At 44.5% G+C, this 21,303-nt stretch overlaps 2 protein-coding genes and 1 long non-coding RNA gene across 10 annotated transcripts in view; all 3 read right to left on the bottom strand.

Moving 5' to 3' along the window:
• LOC123990637 (unconventional myosin-VI-like) overlaps positions 1 to 7,075 on the bottom strand; it is a 116,139-nt gene extending 109,064 nt beyond the window's left edge. For 2 of the 3 annotated variants that reach the window (XM_046291293.1, XM_046291296.1), the window contains exon 1: positions 6,954 to 7,075. The gene's annotated coding sequence lies outside the window, so the exon portion shown is untranslated. Of the gene's footprint in view, positions 1 to 6,949 lie in introns of all 3 variants that reach the window. The other variant, XM_046291295.1, reaches the window with a different exon arrangement.
• A 1,751-nt stretch (positions 7,076 to 8,826) lies between these two features.
• On the bottom strand, positions 8,827 to 10,138 carry LOC123991586. The gene is made up of 2 exons (XR_006830821.1): positions 9,511 to 10,138; positions 8,827 to 9,408 (listed from the first exon to the last, which is right to left on the bottom strand). It is a non-coding gene; the product is annotated as an uncharacterized LOC123991586 (long non-coding RNA).
• An 84-nt stretch (positions 10,139 to 10,222) lies between these two features.
• The window catches only part of LOC123990634 (sentrin-specific protease 6-like), a 32,555-nt gene continuing 21,474 nt past the window's right edge, over positions 10,223 to 21,303 (bottom strand). For 4 of the 6 annotated variants that reach the window (XM_046291287.1, XM_046291286.1, XM_046291289.1 and 1 more), the window contains 6 exons: positions 16,893 to 17,251; positions 16,635 to 16,726; positions 13,529 to 13,617; positions 13,297 to 13,365; positions 13,033 to 13,183; positions 10,224 to 11,005 (listed from right to left, as the gene is read on the bottom strand). In XM_046291287.1, the coding sequence (XP_046147243.1) occupies positions 10,778 to 11,005; positions 13,033 to 13,183; positions 13,297 to 13,365; positions 13,529 to 13,617; positions 16,635 to 16,726; positions 16,893 to 17,251 (988 nt within the window). In that variant the 3' untranslated portion in view covers positions 10,224 to 10,777. Of the gene's footprint in view, positions 11,006 to 13,032; positions 13,184 to 13,296; positions 13,366 to 13,528; positions 13,618 to 16,634; positions 16,727 to 16,892; positions 17,252 to 21,303 lie in introns of all 6 variants that reach the window. The other 2 variants (XM_046291284.1, XM_046291285.1) reach the window with 1 other exon arrangement.

Here is a 21,303-nt window from a genome sequence, read left to right as displayed (position 1 = left end):
GGCTTGGCCAAGGCAATAATAGAGAATAAATAATTGCATATATTACAAATGGAACCTCCTCATGCTTCAGTCAACAGCAAATCCTTTATCTGGACTCATAGCTTAGAGCACTAGATGACTGCAGACAGAGTGAAAATAACGTCAATATTTCTACTCCAATACAGAGAAGCGAAAAACTGATATTGATTGAATAGGCCTCGGTCTAGCCTGTGTGTCATCTGGATGAAGGCCTATTCAGACTTCGGCACTGGTATAAAAATATTCATTGTTGTGGAAACAACTATCAAACTGATACTGAATCAAGCCAACTCCCCAAATATTATCTAACCCTATCAGTAATAACAAATCACATACTGGTACTGTAACTGTAGCGTGTGCAGTGTAGACTAAACCATGTAAGCTAAATGTACTTAGAGCAATAGTACAGATTTTATAGAACCCTTTTATATAACCTGTTCACCGGACGTGCTACTTTGTCCTGAACCTGCTGTTTTCAACTCTCTCGCTCTCTCTCTCTACCGCACCTGCTGTCTCGAACTCTGAATGCTCAGCTATGACAAGCCAACTGACATGTACTCCTGAGGTGCAGACCTGTTGCACCCTCTACAACCACTGTGATTATTATTTGACCCTGCTGGTCATCTTTGAACGTTTGAACATTTTGGCCATGTACTGTTATAATCTCCACCCAGCACAGCCAGAAGAGGCCACACCTCAGAGCCTGTCCTCTCTGTTTCCTCCTAGGTTCCTGACTTTCTAGGGAGTTTTTCCTAGCCACCGTGCTTCTACATCTGCATTGCTTGCTGATTGGGCTTTTAGGCTGGGTTTCTGTATAGCACTTTGTGACATAAACGGATGTAAAAAGGGCTTTATAAATAAATGTGATATCTATTACGGAGTGAGAGAGCATAACTCCATTCCTTAAGGAGGCCTTGGGTTGAGTTTCCAAAGGTCAGGAACACCTGATCTATAGTTCTGGCACCAGGGACGACATATGTTACTATGGATACACTGACTACCTGCCTTAAAGATGGGCTGGGTTCATTTGCATCTATGTCGCCGGCTAAATCACTTAAGGCATGAAGTTATGGAATCAGGCCAAGTTCACAGCGTGAACAGGGTGAGACATGGAGGGAGAAAAAGGTATGAATAAATTGAAGATTCGAGCCCACTCGCAAAACTCAGCAGTGTGATGTGATAAAAGACCCATGCCAAGTAGGTCTGTCATAGACAGTAGAGGCTCAGTCAGTACAGAGGCTCACCTCAGCCATTTGGTCTGAAAAGGGAAGAAATAAAACCTTCCATGACGGTGTCATTCTTCATATCAGATCAATAGAAACAGCTCACGGCACATCATTTCCACTACATAGCCTACCTACTATAGAACCTGGTTTGTTGAGAGATAAATATAAAACTACTAGCCTTTTACAGCCAAAGCTCACACCTCCATTGCTCTCCCATTTGCAACCCTGATCCTACACAACAAAGCTGGTTTGGGGGGGTTTTGAATAGAGGTCGACCGATTAATTAGGGACGATTTCAAGTTTTCATAACAATTGGTAATCAGCCTTTTTGGATGCAGATTAAGGCCGATTACATTGCAATCCACAAGGAGACTGTGTGGCAGGCCGACCACCTGTTACGGCAGGCCGACCACCTGTTACGGCAGGCCGACCACCTGTTACGGCAGGCCGACCACCTGTTACGGCAGGCCGACCACCTGTTACGGCAGGCCGACCACCTGTTACGGCAGGCCGACCACCTGTTACGGCAGGCCGACCACCTGTTAAGTGAGTGCAGTATCAAAAGGACCTCGTGTCTGCAAGGAGCCAAGGTAAGTTGCTTGCTAGCATTAAACTTATCTTATAAAAAACAATCTTCACATAATTAATCACTAGTTAACTACACATGGTTGATGATATTACTAGGTTAACTAGCTTGTCCTGTGTTGCATATAATCAAAGTGGTGCCTGTTCATTTATCATCGAATCACAGCCTATTTCACCTTTGCCAAACGGGTGATGATTTAACTAAAGCACAATCGCGGGAAAAAAAGCACAATCGTTGCACAAATGTACCTAACCATAAACATCAACGCTTTCCTTAAAATCAATGATTCGATTTAAAATCAATGGTTCAAACATATGAAAGCTGGTGATTCGATGATAAATTAAATAGTTGACGCGTCAATTCCTACAATAACTACAACCTAAAAACTTAACTGGGAATATTGAAGACTCATGTTAAAAGGAACCACCAGCTTTCATATGTTCTCATGTTCTGAGCAAGGAACGTAAACGTTAGCTTTTTTACATGACACAAATACAGACAGCTGATGTTCTGAAAGAACTGCAAAATCTGGATCCCTCTCTTTCTAAAAATGATCTGCCAAAATTGTTGCAACCCCTATTACTAGCCTATTCAACCTCTCTTTCGTATCGTCTGAGATCCCCAAACACTGGAAAGCTGCCGCGGTCAACCCCCTCTTCAAAGGGGGTGACACTCTAGACCCAAACTATTATAGACATATATCCATCCTGCCCTACCTTTCTAAAATCTTCGAAAGCCAAGTTCACCGACCATTTCGAATCCCACCGTACCTTCTGCACTATGCAATCTGGTTTCCGAGCTGGTCATGGGTGCACCTCAGCCACGCTCAAGGTCCTAAACGGCATCATAACCGCCATCGATAAAAGACAGTACTGTGCAGCAGTCTTCATTGACCTGGCAAAGGCTTTTGACTCAGTCGATCACCGCATTCTTATCGGCAGACTCAATAGCCTTTGCTTCTCAAATGACTGCCTCGCCTGGTTCACCAACTACTTAACAGAGTTCAGTGTGTCAAATCGGAGGGCCTGTTGTCCGGACCTCTGGCAGCCTCTATGGGAGTGCCACAGGGTTCAATTCCTCGGGCCAACTCTTTTCTCTGTGTGTGTGGCCAGCCCATACTGGTTGATGTCAGCGACGAGGGAATCATCGAGAACACATACAGACTATCCTGCAACCATGTGTATTCTTTTTCATCTAAGAAAAATGCTCTGGATAAATATGAACAAATTTTGACCTAATTTGAATAACACACAAGAGCATGATGTGGTAGAACTGAATTATCTGTTGCATAAAAGCCGTAACTGGCAGTCAGTCAGTCGTGGAAAACAGGTGGTTTACGCACACGAACACCAAAGGGAAATGGACCAAACAAACGTGCGCATGAACTTTATCTCTGACATGTGACTGTTGTTCGCATGACTCAATAACACTACCATGAGCCCGTCTCACTTCCTGTTTCTGTAAATAATGTTACCCTATGTCATCTCCTGTATTGACTGCCTGTACTAGACTTCCATGAGGTGTAATGTCACATGTTTCATGGCATTTGTGTGAACATAAGGTGAATGCACCAATTTGTAAGTCGCTCTGGATAAGAGCGTCTGCTAAATGACTTAAATGTAAATGTAAATGTCGCTATTGCTGCTGGTGATTCTCGGATCCATCTCTACGCAGACGACCCCATTCTGTATACATCTGACCCTTCTTTGGACACTGTGCTAACAAACCTCCAAACGAGCTTCAATGCAATACAACACTCCTTCCGTGGCCTCCAACTGCTTTTAAATGCTAGTAAAACTAAGTGCGTGCTCTTCAACTGATTGCTGTCTGCACCCTCCCACCCGACTAGCATCACTACTCTGGACGGATCTGACTTAGAATATATGGACAACTACAAATACCTAGGTGTCTGATTAGACTGTAAACTCTCCTTCCAGACTCACATTAAGCATCTCCAATCCAAAATTAAATCTAGAATCGGCTTCCTATTTCACAACAAAGCCTCCTTCACTCATGCCGCCAAACATACCCTTGTAAAACTGACTATCCTACCGATCCTTGACTTCGGCGATGTCATTTACAAAGTAGCCCCCAACATTCTACTCGGCAAACTGGATGCAGTCTATCACAGCGCCATCTGTTTTATCACCAAAACCCCATATACTACCCACCACTGCGACCTGTATACTTTCGATGGCTGGCCCTCACTACATATCCATCGCCAAACCCACTGGCTCCAGGTCATCTATAAGTCTTTGCTAGGTAAAGCCCTGCCTTATCTCAGCTCACTGGTCACCATAGCAACACCCCCCCATAGCACGCGATCCAGCAGGTATATTGCACTGGTCATCCCCACAGCCAACACTTTCTTTGGCCGCCTTTCCTTCCAGTTCTCTGCTGCCAATGACTGGAACGAATTGCAAAAATCACTGAAGCTGGAGACATATCTCCCTCTAGTTAAGCATCAGCTGTCTGAGCAGCTTACCGATCACTGTACCTGTACACAGCCAATCTGTAAATAGCACACCCGACTACCTCATCCCCATATTATTACTTACCCTCTTGCACCCCGGTATCTCTACTTGCACATCATCAACTGCACATCTATCACTCCAGTATTAATGCTAAATTGTAATGATTTCACCTCTAGGGCCTATTTATTGCTTTAGTACCTCCCAACTCTTCTACTTTTGCACAAACTGTACGTAGATTTGTTTTTCTTTTCTTTTGTGTTATTGACTGTACGTTTGTTTATGTGTAACTCTGTGTTGTTGTTTTTGTCGAACTGCTTTGCTTTATCTTGACCAGGTCGTAGTTGTAAATTAACACTTGTTCTCAACAGGCCTACCTGGTTAAATAAAGGTGAAATAAATAAAAAATATATAAAAATAAAACATATTGCACTTTTACTTTCTTCTCCAACACTGTGTTTTTGCATTATTTAAACCAAATTGAACACGTTTCATTATTCATTTGAGATTAAATTGATTTAATTGATGTATTATATTAAGTTAAAATAAGTGTTAATTGATCATTTAGTGTTGTTGTAATTGGCATTATTACAAATATATATATATATATATATATACAAAATAAAAATAGGCATCAGCTTTTTTTGGTTATCCAATAATCTATATCGTCGCTGAAAAATCATAATCGTTCAACCTCTAGTTTTGAATGTGTGTGAATATACAACAAGAGTCAGAGGTGTCAGATGCAGCACCTGGGGGAGCAGAGTCTGGGTAGCCTACACACCACATACAGTATAAGGTGACACTCCTCAGTCCTCATCACACTGAACAGAGACTTTAGTCTTCTCACTGGGGCATGACTAAATCAGATCACATTCCACTAATTACAAAAGGCACACGGGTGAGCCAATGAGGTCTGGATGGAATCCACCATAGAGTATCATACCCCTCAGAAACATCTTTGCAGTCCCCATTCCGTCATCACTGGCACCCACATACACACTGTGGTGGTTAGGCAACCTATTCCCAATTTAGTGCATTCCCCATAGGGCCCCTGGTCAATAGTAGTGTACTATTTAGGAAATAGGCTGCCATTTGGGAGTTAACCAGTGTCTGATGAAAGGGTTACGATAACCCTGGTCCCATGGTGTGGGGGATGTTGTTTTACCATCAAGACACTGAGGGCAGCAGTCAAATAAGAAACCAGTGAGATTGCACTTTACAGCTTTAAAACCTTGTGTTTTATAGTGCACGTACAGAGTCATTAAATCAAAACGGCCTTTTATATAATTGTATTGCTGCTGCACATCAATAATGGTCCAATAATATGGAGGAATTTGCATTGTTAAAGCTGGACCCACAGTGGTTATAACAGAAAAGGGGATATTTAGCCTGCTGTATCTTACAAGCAATAGCTATACACTGGGTAAAAGTAGACCTTTCCAGTGGTCTTCAAATGTCTTTTAAGAAAGGTGAAACCGGCAGTGCATGAGCCAGGTAGTAAAGTGAATATTTCCTGAAAGGACTTTGAACGCCCTCAACTTTTACTAGCAGGATGTCAACACAGGTGCAACGCCTCTGTCACAAAGAGCAGCAACACTGTGACTGATAGCAATTCACACTCTCATAAAAATAAAACAGGTATGGAAATGACCAAAGATCAAAGTCCCTCAAAAAACTGAGACAAATCATTTCCTGTTGGCAACGTCTGCAGACAGTGGGACCAATGGAAAAATAGTGAACTTGGCACCTCTAGTTCTGTCCATCAATTGTCTGTCTGGTCTGTCAGACACAGAACAGCATAGCCTATTGTACACACTGAATTCTCATGTAACCATGTAACATTTTTGATTTAGGACATTACTCATCTGAGAACACAGGCATGAGTTATTGCAATCCATAACGAGAGCACACGTACCTGTGTGTCTATATGAAAACTCCTGTTTACTTTTTAAGCATTATGTAGGCTAGATGCAGGCCCATGCTTCAATTGGTTGCTCAGTTGAATCTCTTGCCACACACAACAGGTACGTACTGCCTATGTGTGTGGGTGAGAAGAAAACGAACGAGCTACAAAACCGGAACACTTCGGTCAGGACACAAGGGTTCCATCAATCCTCATGCAATTGCGTTGAGGGTGCATAATTGTTAGAATTATATTGTAATGGAACCATTCGTCGGAACGGTTATAAAAACAACCGACTGGAATCGCATTATCTGATCTGATGTACGCAGCAGTGCATGCTCTGCACCTGGGAAATGACAACTCTAGAACGGTGTAATGAACCTTCAGTGATACCCGCACACTGTTCTGTCTCGGAGCGTGTCAAATATCGAATTCACCAGCTAAATGTTGAACTCATTGGAAACCGGTAACGTTTTCTAAAAGGGAATATTTCTTTGAGCGAAAATCGGAACAGTCTACATTCCAGGATGCTGTGTTTACGGTTTTCCCGAAGGAAGAATACATGTGATGGCAATCGTCTCCTGCGTTGACAGCCTCCATTGGCATCAATGCAGCCTGCTAATGTTAGCCAACCAGCTAGCGAAGATAACTCCCGTGTACAACTAGCTACCACTATTTAAAAAGCTTTCAACAATTGCATTGAATTTAGTTTGTAAGGGGGGAAAATGCTAGCTGACATTACCTACCTCGTATCCTCTTCAACCAGTGCAGCCCGACACTTGTTTATAAAAGTGAAAGTTTCCCCAATAGACTGCTGGGTGTAGATCCAACCTCCGACTCGCTCACAAGTCCAAGGAATTGGCCATGACGTCACTTGACACTACAGGACAGTTGTACACATTTAGATTATATGTATCCAATTATCTTTTCAAACTGTCTACGCAGCCATGTGGTTCAATAGCCACTTAGCAAGACTTATTTCTAAGCAATTATGCCACTACAGGGTTCTAAAAAATGCAGACCAAGTTTCCAGACAACTTGGGTATCATACATTTTGGAGTGACCCAGTAACATTAAAGTCCCCTCCCCTAAAGAAGTCACCCAATACCAGATTGAAAGCTGATAGCTGCACGGTGAGTGCATCACATTAGAGAATCACCTGAGAGGAGGCCAGAGCTACATCTGCTTCATGTTTCTGTACACAGACAATGGTGCCTCCTAATGTGTGCATTCTGCCCTGAGAACATGTTGGCTCCTCACTGGTGAGTCCCTATAATATATCCGTTCTCCTGAAGTGTGCACATAAATGAAAACCATAGGATTGCAGAAGCATGGGCTATTGGGAGCCCCCACCATGTTTCTTATACCACTCATTTCAAGGACAAGGGAAGTGAACAAGACAAGTGCTTACTTTGGGAGGAAAGACCAAGAACAAATATATCACACTCCACACCTGGTGAGGTGGGCAAGTGCATTGGCCACCTTGCATCATGTACATATGAAAGGCAATTTCAGGTTGTGTTGGAGGAAATGTTTGTCTATTCACCAGCCAACTTGGGCCAGCCCTCATGAAAAACAAGGCTAGCTGTGCAAACACCATCATAGGCCTATCCTCCATGGAAACTATGATGACTGGTTGTGTGGCAGAATGGGTTTGGATGCACTTGACATTTCAGGGGACAATAGATACTGTCCGTCACATCACAGAGGACAAGTGTGAGGGTGCATTGATCCAACTTAAGCTTGTAAAATATTTACACAACATTGTCCGTGACCATAACCGCAGTGAAGGCATCTAGGATATTCTCATGGTTAGCGTCCCAAATGTCACCCTATTCCCTATATATAAAATGTCAAGAACCAATCATCCCTAAATAATGATAGATCATAATAGCAGTTATTTGTTCAAACTCTGGAGGACCTACTTTACATCCCATCCACACCAGGTGACCAGATGAAGCAACTAGGCATAATGCACTAATATAACAAGAGATATTGAACCTGGGATGACATCTCATGTATTCTATAACAGTAACTGTCAAATATTTTACTAGGGAAAAGGTGCACCCAACTCAGAATGTTTTATGCAGAAGAAAACACTATGTTATAAAAAACTAAGGCAAGCGATATGCTCGTGTCTGTGTTTAATGCTCAAGATCCATCCAATTTGGTAGTAGGGATTTAACAAGGACTTAAAACAATTTATTTATTTTACGTTTATTTAACTAGGCAAGTCAGTTAAGAACAAATTCTTATTTTCAATGATGGCCTAGGAACAGTGGGTTAACTGCCTTGTTCAGGGGCAGAACGACAGACTTTTACCTTGTCAGCTCGGGGATTTGATCTTGCAACCTTTCGGTTACTAGTTCAATGCTCTAACCACTAGGCTACCTGCCGCCCCATTAATGAGAGGTATGGATATAAATGACAAATTACCGCCAGTTCAGTCTCAGTCGAAAGCATAAACACGATGCGAGAGCAGCACAACGGTATATTCTGCACAGATCCTACCAACAAAAAAAAACATTTATGAAGAAAACATAACTAACCTATGGATGATGATCTTCATGTAGAGCACAGCATCAAAAACAGTCATTTACAAAGGCAGCAAAAAACTTCCAGAATATATACATGTTTTATTCAATACAAATTTAAAATGTTCTGTTTTGTTGTCAATCGAAGGAATATGGCAGTTAAGAAATAATGGAGATGGAGAGTAATCCAGCAGTGTACAACCAGGCTGGGCCCTAGCAGCAGGCAGCCAGACCTCCATCCAGGCTGGGCCTAGCAGCAGGCAGGCAGACCTCCATCCAGGCTGGGCCTAGCAGCAGGCAGCCAGACCTCCATCCAGGCTGGGCCCTGGCAGCAGGCAGCCAGACCTCCATCCAGGCTGGGCCTAGCAGCAGGCAGGCAGACCTCCATCCAGGCTGGGCCCTGGCAGCAGGCAGCCAGACCTCCATCCAGGCTGGGCCTAGCAGCAGGCAGGCAGACCTCCATCCAGGCTGGGCCGCAGGCAGACCTCCATCCAGGCTGGGCCTAGCAGCAGGCAGCCAGACCTCCATCCACGCTGGGCCTAGCAGCAGGCAGCCAGACCTCCATCCAGGCTGGGCCCTGGCAGCAGGCAGACCTCCATCCAGGCTGGGTCTAGCAGCAGGCAGGCAGACCTCCATCCAGGCTGGGCCTAGCAGCAGGCAGGCAGACCTCCATCCAGGCTGGGCCTAGCAGCAGGCAAGCCAGACCTCCATCCAGGCTGGGCCTAGCAGCAGGCAGGCAGACCTCCATCCAGGCTGGGCCCTGGCAGACCTCCATCCAGGCTGGGCCTAGCAGCAGGCAGGCAGACCTCCATCCAGGCTTAGCCCTAGCAGCAGGCAGGCAGACCTCCATCCAGGCTGGGCCTAGCAGCAGGCAGGCAGACCTCCATCCAGGCTTAGCCCTAGCAGCAGAAAGGCAGACCTCCATCCAGGCTTAGCCCTGGCAGCAGGCAGGCAGATCTCCATCCAGGCTGGGCCTAGCAGCAGGCATGCAGACCTCCATCCAGGCTTAGCCCTAGCAGCAGGCAGACCTCCATCCAGGCTTAGCCCTGGCAGCAGGCAGGCAGACCTCCATCCAGGCTTGGCCCAGCAGCAGGCAGGCAGACCTCCATCCAGGCTTAGCACTAGCAGCAGGCAGGCAGACCTCCATCCAGGCTGGGCCTAGCAGCAGGCAGGCAGGCCTCCATCCAGGCTTAGCCCTGGCAGCAGGCAGGCAGACCTCCATCCAGGCTGGGCCTAGCAGCAGGCAGGCAGACCTCCATCCAGGCTGGGCCTAGCAGCAGGCAGGCAGACCTCCATCCAGGCTTAGCCCTGGCAGCAGGCAGGCAGACCTCCAACCAGGCTTAGCCCTGGCAGCAGGCAGGCAGACCTCCAACCAGGCTTAGCCCTGGCAGCAGGCAGGCAGACCTCCATCCAGGCTGGGCCCTGGCAGCAGGCAGGCAGACCTCCATCCAGGCTGGGCCCTGGCAGCAGGCAGGCAGACCTCCATCCAGGCTGGGCCCTGGCAGCAGGCAGGCAGACCTCCATCCAGGCTGGGCCCTGGCAGCAGGCAGGCAGACCTCCATCCAGGCTGGGCCCTGGCAGCAGGCAGGCAGATCTCCATCCAGGCTGGGCCTAGCAGCAGGCATGCAGACCTCCATCCAGGCTTGGCCCTGGCAGCAGGCAGGCAGACCTCCATCCAGGCTTGGCCCAGCAGCAGGCAGGCAGACCTCCATCCAGGCTGGGCCCAGCAGCAGGCAGGCAGACCTCCATCCAGGCTTAGCCCTGGCAGCAGGCAGGCAGACCTCCATCCAGGCTTGGCCCAGGCAGCAGGCAAGCAGACCATCCAGGCTGACCCCAGCAGCAGGCAGGCAGACCTCCATCCAGGCTTAGCCCTGGCAGCAGGCAGGCAGACCTCCATCCAGGCTTGGCCCAGGCAGCAGGCAGGCAGACCTCCATCCAGGCTGGGCCAGGCAGCGGGAGACCCACCCGATAGATAGGACCATCATGTCAAATTAAAAGAGGTAAGTAGGTAGCAGTGTCAGACTAGACAGTGCACCTCAGGGGCTGACAGGCAGGTTCTGAATCTCTACACCTTCCCCTGTATCCTCTTCTCCCACCTCCTGTCCTCCAGGGGAGCCTTTGGCTGAGCCCTGGCCCGCCTCCATCTCCTGTTGAGCTTGGATATTTAAGATGAGCTCCTTGATCTCTTCACGTTTCGTCTTCATCCGTTGCTGCGGGAACCATTCCTCCAGGTTAACCGGGAGATGAAAGCTGGTAAGTGGATTCTGAATGGGGGGCCCAAAATCATAATTATTTTGGATTCAGTCTGAAGTACTATTTTCAGAGTGGTGCAAGAAATGAAGAAATGAAGCTTCCAAATCAATAGTCTAAAACCCTGGTTCGGGCAATGGCTCAATTGATTAACAACCACTGCAGGTAATTCAGATAAACTCAATATACAGTGCATTCGAAAAGTATTCAGACCCCTTCCCCTTTTCCACATTTAGTTACGTTAGACTTTTTAAAAATTTGACTGATCGATCTACACACAATACCCCATAATGACAAACTGAAAACAGGTTTTTAGAAATGTAATGTATTAATAATGTAATGTATTAACAATAAAAAACAGATACCTTATTTACATAACTATTCAGACCCTTTGCGATGAGCTCAATTTCAAGTCTCAGGTGCATCCCGTTTCAATTGATCATCCATGAGAAGTTTCTACAACTTGGAGTGCACCTGTGGTAAATTCAACTGATTGGACATATGGAAAGGCACACACCTGTCTATATAAAGGTCTTACAGATGACAGTGCATGTCAGAGCAAAAAACCAAGCCATAAAGTTGAAGGAATTGTCCGTAGAGCCCCGAGACAGGATTGTGTCTAGGCACGGATCTGAAGAAAGGTACAAAAACATTTCTGCAGCATTGAAGGTCCTCAAGAACACAGTGGCCTCCATCATTCTTAAATGGAAGAAGTTTGGAACCACCAAGACTATTCCTAGAGCTGGATGCATAGCCAAACTGAGCAAACAGGGGAGAAGAGCCTTGGTCAGGGAGGTGACCAAGAAACAGATGGTCACTTTGACGGCGCTCCAGAGTTCCTCTGTGGAGATGGCAGAACGTTCCAGAAAAACAACCATCAATGCAGCACTCTACCAATCAGGCCTTTATGGAAGTGGCCAGATGGAAGCCGCTCCTCAGTAAAAAGGCACGAGAGCCTGTTTGGAGTTTGCCAAAAGGAACATAAAGGACTCTCAGACCATGAGAAACAAGATTCTCTGATCTGATGAAACCAAGATTGAACTATTTGGCCTGAACGCCAAGCGTCACATCTGGAAGAAACCTGGCACCATCCCTACAGTGAAACATTGTGGTGGCAGCAGCATGCTGTGGGGATGTTTTTCAGCAGCAGCGACTGGGAGACAAGTCAGGTTTGAGGGAGAGATGAGTGGAGCAAAGTACAGAGAGATCCTTGATGAAAACATGCTCCAGAGCACTCAGAACCTCAGACTGGGGCAAAGGTTAACCTTCCAGCAGGACAATGATCCTAAGCACACAATGCAGAAGTGGCTTCGGGACAAGTCTCTGAATGTCCTTGAGTGGCCCAGCCAGTGCCCGGACTGATCTGATCGAACATCTCTGGAGAGACCTGATAAGCTGTGCAGTGACACTCCCCATCCAACCTGACAGAGCTTGAGAGGATCTGCAGAGAAGAATGGGAGAAACTCCACAAATACAGGTGTGCCAAGCTTGTAGCGTCGTACCCAAGAAGACCCGAGGCTGTAACCGCTGTACAAAGTACTGAGTAAAGGGTCTGAAGACTTCTGTAAATGTCAGTTTATTATTTTTACTATATTTGCTAAAAAAATGAAAAACCTGTTTTTGTTTTTTCATTATGGGTTATTGTGTAGATTGATGAGGGGGAAAAAAACAAATGTAATACATTTTAGAATAAGTCTAACATAACAATGTGGAAAAAGTCAAGGGGTCTGAATACTTTCCGAATGCACTGTACAACTATTTATCCTACCAGGATCATGGGTAAGGTGAGTCTGCTACAAGTAATTGCGTCACTAAATACATTGGCAATTTTAAATGACACAGCAACACTGTGTTAATGGCCTACATCCCATTATATGGCTCACGGTGTCTCAGTTACAGTATACACTGCATTGGTGTGTGTGTGTGTGTGTGTGTGTGTGTGTGTGTGTGTGTGTGTGTGTGTGTGTGTGTGTGTGTGTGTGTGTGTGTGTGTGTGTGTGTGTGTGTACACTGGTTGTGTCGCTCCAGATTATACTCGCACCTCGAAGAAGCTCTCCACATACTGCAGAATGTAGACTCCACAGTCGCTGAAGTTGTCCTGCTGAGGCACATGTGGGCTAGAACCCTTTGTCTGGTCCTTCCCAAAACTCCTCCGACTTCCTTTCCTCACCTCCCACTCCACCTCCAGGTACCTGCAGTTAAACACACAAACAAAATATAAATGGCTTGGGAAGGTTTGCTTTTGTGTGCTAATTAGGCAAACTAAATCTACAATATTCAAAACAGTATTAAAGTATTGACTTACTCTCGTAATGTTTTAATGACAGAAGATCTGGCAGGGCCACGTAACGAGTCCATGATGAGAATACAAGGCCTGAGAAAACAAACAAATCACTTAGAAAAGGCCTAAAACTGTAATTTTGAGGTAAATAGTCATAGCCATTAACCTCTAATTACACTATCCACAAAGGTGTCAGAAGGAAAGCAATAGCATCCTCTACTGCCACAAGAATGGTAGAACATCCTCTCCTACTCACTGTTTACAGACGGTGGGTTTTGACGTCCACTCTGAGCTCTCAGGGGGTTCCAGATCTTCAGCAAGTGCACCGTCCTCACTGCACTCATCCTAGACAACAACAAAAAGAATTAAACAAAGTTACACAACATTCATTTAACTCAATCTGCAAATCATCAGATAATGTTATTTTACAGAAAACAAATTGACGACAAACTTTCCACATGCTTATAGGGAAGGACATTCAACAAGCACAGCACTTACACAAATGACTGATGATTGGCTAAGAGAAATTGATGATAAAAAGATTGTGGGTGCTGTTTTGTTAGACTTCAGTGCGGCTTTTGACATTATCGATCATAGTCCGCTGCTGGAAATACATATGTGTTATGGCTTAACACCCCCTGCTACAGTTGAAGTCGGAAGTTTACATACACTTAGGTGAGTCATAAAACTTGTTTTTCAACAACTCCACATTTTTCTTGTTAATAAACTATAGTTTTGGCAAGTCCGTTAAGACATCTACTTTGTGCATGACACGTCATTTTTCCCAACTATTGTTTACAGGCAGATTATTTCACTTATAATTCACTGTATCACAATTTCAGTGGGTCCGAAATTTACATACACTAAATTGACTGTGCCTTTAAACAGCTTAGAAAATCCAGAAAATGATGCCATGGCTTTAGAAGTTTCTGATAGGCTAATTGACATAATTTGAGTCAATTGAAGGTGTACCTGTGGATGTATTTCAAGGCCTACCTTCAAACGCCGTGCCTCTTTGCTTGACATCATGGGAAAGTCAAAAGAAATCAGCCAAAAATTGTAAACGTCCACAAGTCTGGATTATCTCCAAACGCCTGAAGGTACCACGTTCATCTGTACAAACAATAGTACGCAGGTATAAAAACCATGGGACCACGCAGCCGTCATATCACTCAGGAAGGAGACGCGTTCTGTTTCCTAGAGTTGAACGGCCTTTGGTGCGAAAAGTGCAAATCAATCCCAGAAAAACAGCAAAGGACTTTGTGAAGATGCTGGAGGATACCGGTACAATAGTATCTATATCCACAGTAAAACGAGTCCTATATCGACATAACCTGAAAGGCCGCTCAACAAGGAAGAAGCGACTGCTCCAAAACCGCCATAAAAAAGCCAGACTACGGTTTGCAACTACAAAAGGGAACAAATATCATACTTTTTGCTGCAGGAGAGACCGGTGCACTTCACAAAATTGATGGCATCATGAGGGTGGAAAATTATGTGGATATATTAAAGCAACATCTCAAGACATCAGTCAGGAAGTAAAAGCTTGGTCGCGAATGGGTATTCCAAATGGACAATGACCCCAAGCATACTTCCAAAGTTGTGGAAAAATGGCTTAAGGACAACAAAGTCAAGGTATTGGAGTGGCCATCACAAAGCCCTGAACTCAATCCTATAGAAAATTTGTGGGCAGAACCGAAAAAGCGTGTGCCAGCAAGGAGGCCTACAAACCTGACTCAGTTACACCAGCTCTGTCAGGAGGAATGGGCCAAAATTCCCCCAACTTATTGTGGGAAGCTTGTGGAAGGCTACCCAAAATGTTTGACCCAAGTTAAACATTTTAAACGCAGTGCTACCAAATACTAATTGAGTGTATGTAAACTTCTGACCCACTGGGAATGTGATGAAAGAAATTAAAGCAGACATAAATCATTCGTTCTACTATTATTCTGACATTTCACATTCTTAAAATAAAGTGGTGATCCTAACTGACTGCTTGTTTGTAGGTGACCAAATACTTATTTTCCACCATAATTTGCAAATAAATACATTACAATTCCTACAATGTGATTTTCTGGATTTTTCTCTTCTTTTTTGTCTGTCATAGTTGAAGTCTACCTATGATGAAAATTACAGACCGCTCTCATCTTTTTAACTGGGAGAACTTGCACAATTGGTGGCTGACTAAATAATTTTTTGCCCCACTGTATGTAAACTTCCGACTTCAACTGTACATTGTGGATAAAGAGTTGCCCGTCTAACAGAACACAGAGGGAGTCCTTTAAATGGAAGCCTCTCCAACATGATCAGGAATTATCCAGGGCAGCTGTCTAGGCCCTTTACCTTTTCATTTTTTTACTAATGACATGCCACTGGCATTGAATAAAGCCAGTGTGTCTATGTACGCGGATGACTCCACACCATACATGTCAGCTACTACAGCGACTGAAATGACTGCAACCCCCTAACAAAGAGCTGCAGTTAGTTTCAGAGTGGGTGGCAAGGAATAAGATAGTCCTAAATATAAAAAAATATATATAAGCATTGTATATGGGACAAATCATTCACTGAACCTCAAACTAAATATTGTAATAAATAATGTGGAAATTGAACAAGTTGAGGTGACTAAACTGCTTTGAGTTACCCTGGATTGTAAACTGTCATTGTCAAAACAGATTGATACAAAAAATAGATAAGATGGTGAGAGGTAAGTCCATAATAAAGCACTGCACTACCTTCTTAATAGCAGTATCAACAAGGCAGGTCCTACAGGCCCAAGTTTTGTCACACCTGGACTACTGTTCAGTCTTGTGGTCAGGTGCCACAAAAAAAGGACTCAGGAAAATTGCAATTGGCTCAGATCAGGGTAGCACGGCTGGCCCTTGGATGTACACAGAGAGCTAATATTAATAATATTTATGTCAATCTCTCCTGGCTCATAGTGGAGGAGAGATTGACTTCATCAATACTTGTATTTATGAGAGGTGTTGACATGTTGAATGCACCGAGCCGTCTGTTTGAACTACAGGCGTACATCTCGGACACCCATGTGTGTCTATGACATCTCTTCACAGTCCCCAAGTCCAGAACAAACTATGGGAGGCGCACAGTACTACATAGAGCCATGACTACATGGAACTCTATACCACATCAAGTAACTGATGCAAGCAGTAAAATTGTATTTAAACCCGTGGGCACAGTGTGTTGTGAAATCTGTGAATGGGTCGTAATATTTTTGAAATTGTATAAACTGCCTTCATTTTGCTGGACCCCAGGAAGAGTAGCTGCTGCATTGGCAGGAACTACTGGGGTTCCATAATACATACAAATGTCACCAACAGAAAAGCAAATTCCCCCATTACCTGACAGGAGCTTTGGTCATCAGAAAAGGTGTCTGTGTCATCACCATTGCCACTACCTGATCTGTAACACAAACTGATTCTGTGCAAGCCATCTGCAAAACATGATTAAAAGCCAGTGAGATAAGGGACTCTTCATCCATCAATTTCCACACAGCTTCTAAGACATCAAAGTATATTTACCATATGCACAGGATACAGTGTACTTAACACAGTGTAATTAAATGCTACTTCCAAGTAGAAACGTTGCCTGTGGCTCACCTGTGTACTGTGGCTGAGCATTGACCAGCCCATTCACCCTGTCTAAAGAGGTCTTGGGAGGCACTTGGCCCCCATTGGGACAGGTGGACGCTCCCTTTGGCTGCTCGCTGTGGGAGTGTCCTTCCGAGGAGGCCTCTGTTGCAATGAGGGACAGCTTCTCTGAGGGGGCCAAGGGTTCATCACTGCCTGGGGGCTCACAGTAGTCCGACTCTGGGGAGAGTGGCCGGCAGTGGTCAGGAGGTCTGCCCTGGGGGGCTGACTGTGTCTGTGATAGCCCTGGGGCCTGGCACAAAGGGTTGGGCTCAAACTGAGGGTCCTGCATCCCTGGGAAGCAGATCACTGCCAAGTACCAGTGGGCTCTGAAACAGAGAGAGACCAATGGGTTTGGTTAAGAAAGAGAATTAGGTTTACCATCTGTGTCTTACATTGTATCTTATACTGATACAAAATAACAAATGTGTTTGCTTTCATCACTGCACGTCACATAAATGCTTAAAGGGATCAGGTTTGACAATGAAGCCATTTATCTACTTCCCCAGCGTCAAATTAACTTGTAGATAGCATTTCTATATCTCTGAGTGCAGATTGAAGGAAGTTGCTAGCATGCTAGTAGATACCATAGACTTCCATCATTGCGCTAACACTACAGTGCATTCGGAAAGTATTCCGACCTCTTGACTTCGTCCACATTTTGTAACGTTACAGGCCCCCCCCATCAATCTCCCCATAATGACTAAACTAAATGTTTGCAAAAAAATTTTTTTTTTAAATGAAATAGCGCATTTACATAAGTATTCAGACCCTTTACTCAGTACTTTGTTGAAGCACCTTTGGCTGCGATTACAGCTTCGAGTCTTCTTGGTTATGACACTACAAGCTTGGCACGCTTGTATTTGGAGAGTTTCTCCCATTCTTCTTTGCAGATCCTCTCAAGCTCTGTCAGGCTGGATGGGGAGCGTCGCAGCACGGCGATTTTCAGGTCTCTCGGAGATGTTTGATCGGGTTCAAGTCTGGGCTCTGGCTGGGCCAATCAAGGACATTCACAGACTTGTCCAGAAGCCACTCCTGCATTGTCTTGGCTGACTGCTTAGGGTCATTGCCCTGTTGGAAGGGAAACCTTCACCCCAGTCTGAAGTCCTGAGCGCTCTAGAGGAGGTTTTCATTAAGGATCCCTGTGTACATCTTTCCCTTGATCCTGACTAGTCTCCCAGTCCCTGGTGTTTAAAGATCCCCACAGCATGATGCTACCACCAGCATGCCTCACCATAGGGATGGTGCAAGGATTCCTCCAGACGCGACGCTCGGCATTCAGGCCAAAGAGTTCAATCTTGGTTTCATCAGACCAGAGAATCTTGTTTCTCATGGTCTGAAAGTCCTTTAGGTGCCTTTTCGGCAAACTCCAAACGGGCTGTCATGTGCCTTTTACTGAAGAGTGGCTTCCGCCTGGCCACTCTACTATAAAGGCCTGATTGGTGTAGTGCTGCATAGATGGTTGACCTTCTGGAAGGTTCTCCCATCTCCACAGAGGAACTCTGGAGCTCTATCAGAGTGACCGTCGGGTTCTTGGTCACCTCCCTGACCAATGTCCTTCACCCCCGATTGCTCAGTTAGGCCGGGCAACCAGATCGAGGAAGAGTCTTGGTGGTTCCAAACTTCTTCCATTTAAGAATGATGGAGGCTACTGTGTTCTTGGGGATCTGCAATGCTCCAGAAATGTTTTGGTACCCTTCCCCAGATCCGTGCCAACACAATCCTGTATCGCAGCTCTACGGACAATTCCCTCGACCTCATGGCTTGGTTGTTGCTCTGACATGCACTGTCAACCTTATATAGGCAGGTGTGTGCCTTTCCAAAATATGTCCAATCAGTTGAATTTACCACAGGTTGACTCCAAGTTGTAGAAACATCTCAAGGATGAATGGAAACAGGATGCACCGGAGCTCAATGTCGAGTCTCTTAGCAAAGGGTCTGAACACATACATAAATAAGGTATCTGTTGTTGTTTTTTCTTTTATACTATGTTTTTATTGAGGAACACAAAGAAAGTATAAATAAAGTAAAATAAAAGAACAACAAAAAAGATCCGGCAGTTAGAGTGCACATCACACCTTCATCATATTAGTTACATTGACATCTTTGAATTCGACCATTTTCAAGTACGAAACCCAGTATTCTTGACCTCTCTCCTGTTGAGTTCTTAAAGCTAAGGTCATACACTCCATGTGGTGTATGTCTTTTACAATGTCTATCCATTGTGACACGGTGGGAGGGTCTTTTTGTAGCCATTTCCTAGTGACAGCCTTTTTACTGGCTACCAGTAGGACCTTCAAAAGTTACTTTTCTCTAGTGTGTAAGTTATCAGGTATTTCACCCATGTACAGTGCCTTGCGAAAGTATTCGGCCCCCTTGAACTTTGCGACATTTCAAACATAAATATACAGTTTTATATTTTTTTTGTGAAGAATCAACAACAAGTGGGACACAATCATGAAGTGGAACGACAATTATTGGATATTTCAAAGTTTAACAAATCAAAAACTGAAAAATTGGGCGTGCAAAATTATTCAGCCCCTTTACTTTCAGTGCAGCAAACTCTCTCCAGAAGTTCAGTGAGGATCTCTGAATGATCCAATGTTGACCTAAATGACTAATGATGATAAATACAATCCATCTGTGTGTAATCAAGTCTCCGTATAAATGCACCTGCACTGTGATAGTCTCAGAGGTCCGTTAAAAGCGCAGAGAGCATCATGAAGAACAAGGAACACACCAGGCAAGTCCGAGATACTGTTGTGAAGAAGTTTAAAGCCGGATTTGGATACAAAAAGATTTCCCAAGCTTTAAACATCCCAAGGAGCACTGTGCAAGCGATAATATTGAAATGGAAGGAGTATCAGACCACTGCAAATCTACCAAGACCTGGCCGTCCCTCTAAACTTTCAGCTCATACAAGGAGGAGATTGATCAGAGATGCAGCCAAGAGGCCCATGATCTCTTTGGATGAACTGCAGAGATCTACAGCTGAGGTGGGAGACTCTGTCCATAGGACAACAATCAGTCGTATATTGCACAAATCTGGCCTTTATGGAAGAGTGGCAAGAAGAAAGACATTTCTTTAAGATATCCATAAAAAGTGTCGTTTAAAGTTTGCCACAAGCCACCTGGGAGACACACCAAACATGTGGAAGAAGGTGCTCTGGTCAGATGAAACCAAAATTGAACGTTTTGGCAACAATGCAAAACGTTATGTTTGGTGTAAAAGCAACACAGCGCATCACCCTGAACACACCATCCCCACTGTCAAACATGGTGGGGCAGCATCATGGTTTGGGCCTGCTTTTCTTCAGCAGGGACAGGGAAGATGGTTAAAATTGATGGGAAGATGGATGGAGCCAAATACAGGACCATTCTGGAAGAAAACCTGATGGAGTCTGCAAAAGACCTGAGACTGGGACGGAGATTTGTCTTCCAACAAGACAATGATCCAAAACATAAAGCAAAATCTACAATGGAATGGTTCAAAAATAAACATATCCAGGTGTTACAATGGCCAAGTCAAAGTCCAGACCTGAATCCAATCGAGAATCTGTGGAAAGAACTGAAAACTGCTGTTCAAATGCTCTCCATCCAACCTCACTGAGCTCGAGCTGTTCTGCAAGGAGGAATGGGAAAAAATGTCAGTCTCTCGATGTGCAAAACTGATAGAGACATACCCCAAGCGACTTACAGCTGTAATCGCAGCAAAAGGTGGCGCTACAAAGTATTAACTTAAGGGGGCTGAATAATTTTGCACGCCCAATTTTTCAGTTTTTGATTTGTTAAAAAAGTTTGAAATATCCAATAAATGTCGTTCCACTTCATGATTGTGTCCCACTTGTTGTTGATTCTTCACAAAAAAAATACAGTTTTATATCTTTATGTTTGAAGCCTGAAATGTGGTAAAAGGTCGCAAAGTTCAAGGGGGCCGAATACTTTCGCAAGGCACTGTACAAATAAATTAATGTTTGTTCTATGTCAAATCACATTAGTTTTCCAATGTTAGATTTATTTCTCCCCAGTAAGTTTCGATTGCGGGGCAAGTCCAAAAGATATGAGAGTGGTCCGCCCACAATAGACCGCATTCTCTCCAACAAGGGTGTAGTGAGCCAGTCTGTTTTGATTTCAGTTTAGATGTTATGAACAAACGTATAACATTCTTCCAACAGAATTCTCTCCATGACCTTGAGTTGGTGGAGCTTTGTTGACTCTCTAATATGTTCAACCATGTTTCATCAGTTATTTCAATGTTAAGTTCCTCCTCCCATTTATTTTTAATATAGTTTAGAATGTTTCTTTGAATACCCAAGTAGAGATATGAAATAGTTTTTTTGTTACCCCAAGTTGTATCTGTTAGTGAATACTTGGATAAATT

Source organism: Oncorhynchus gorbuscha, linkage group LG12 (assembly GCF_021184085.1).
Source record: "Oncorhynchus gorbuscha isolate QuinsamMale2020 ecotype Even-year linkage group LG12, OgorEven_v1.0, whole genome shotgun sequence".
Lineage (NCBI taxonomy): Eukaryota > Metazoa > Chordata > Actinopteri > Salmoniformes > Salmonidae > Oncorhynchus > Oncorhynchus gorbuscha.
Note: the sequence above shows the minus strand (reverse complement) of the source record. Positions and strands in the feature narration are given on the sequence as shown.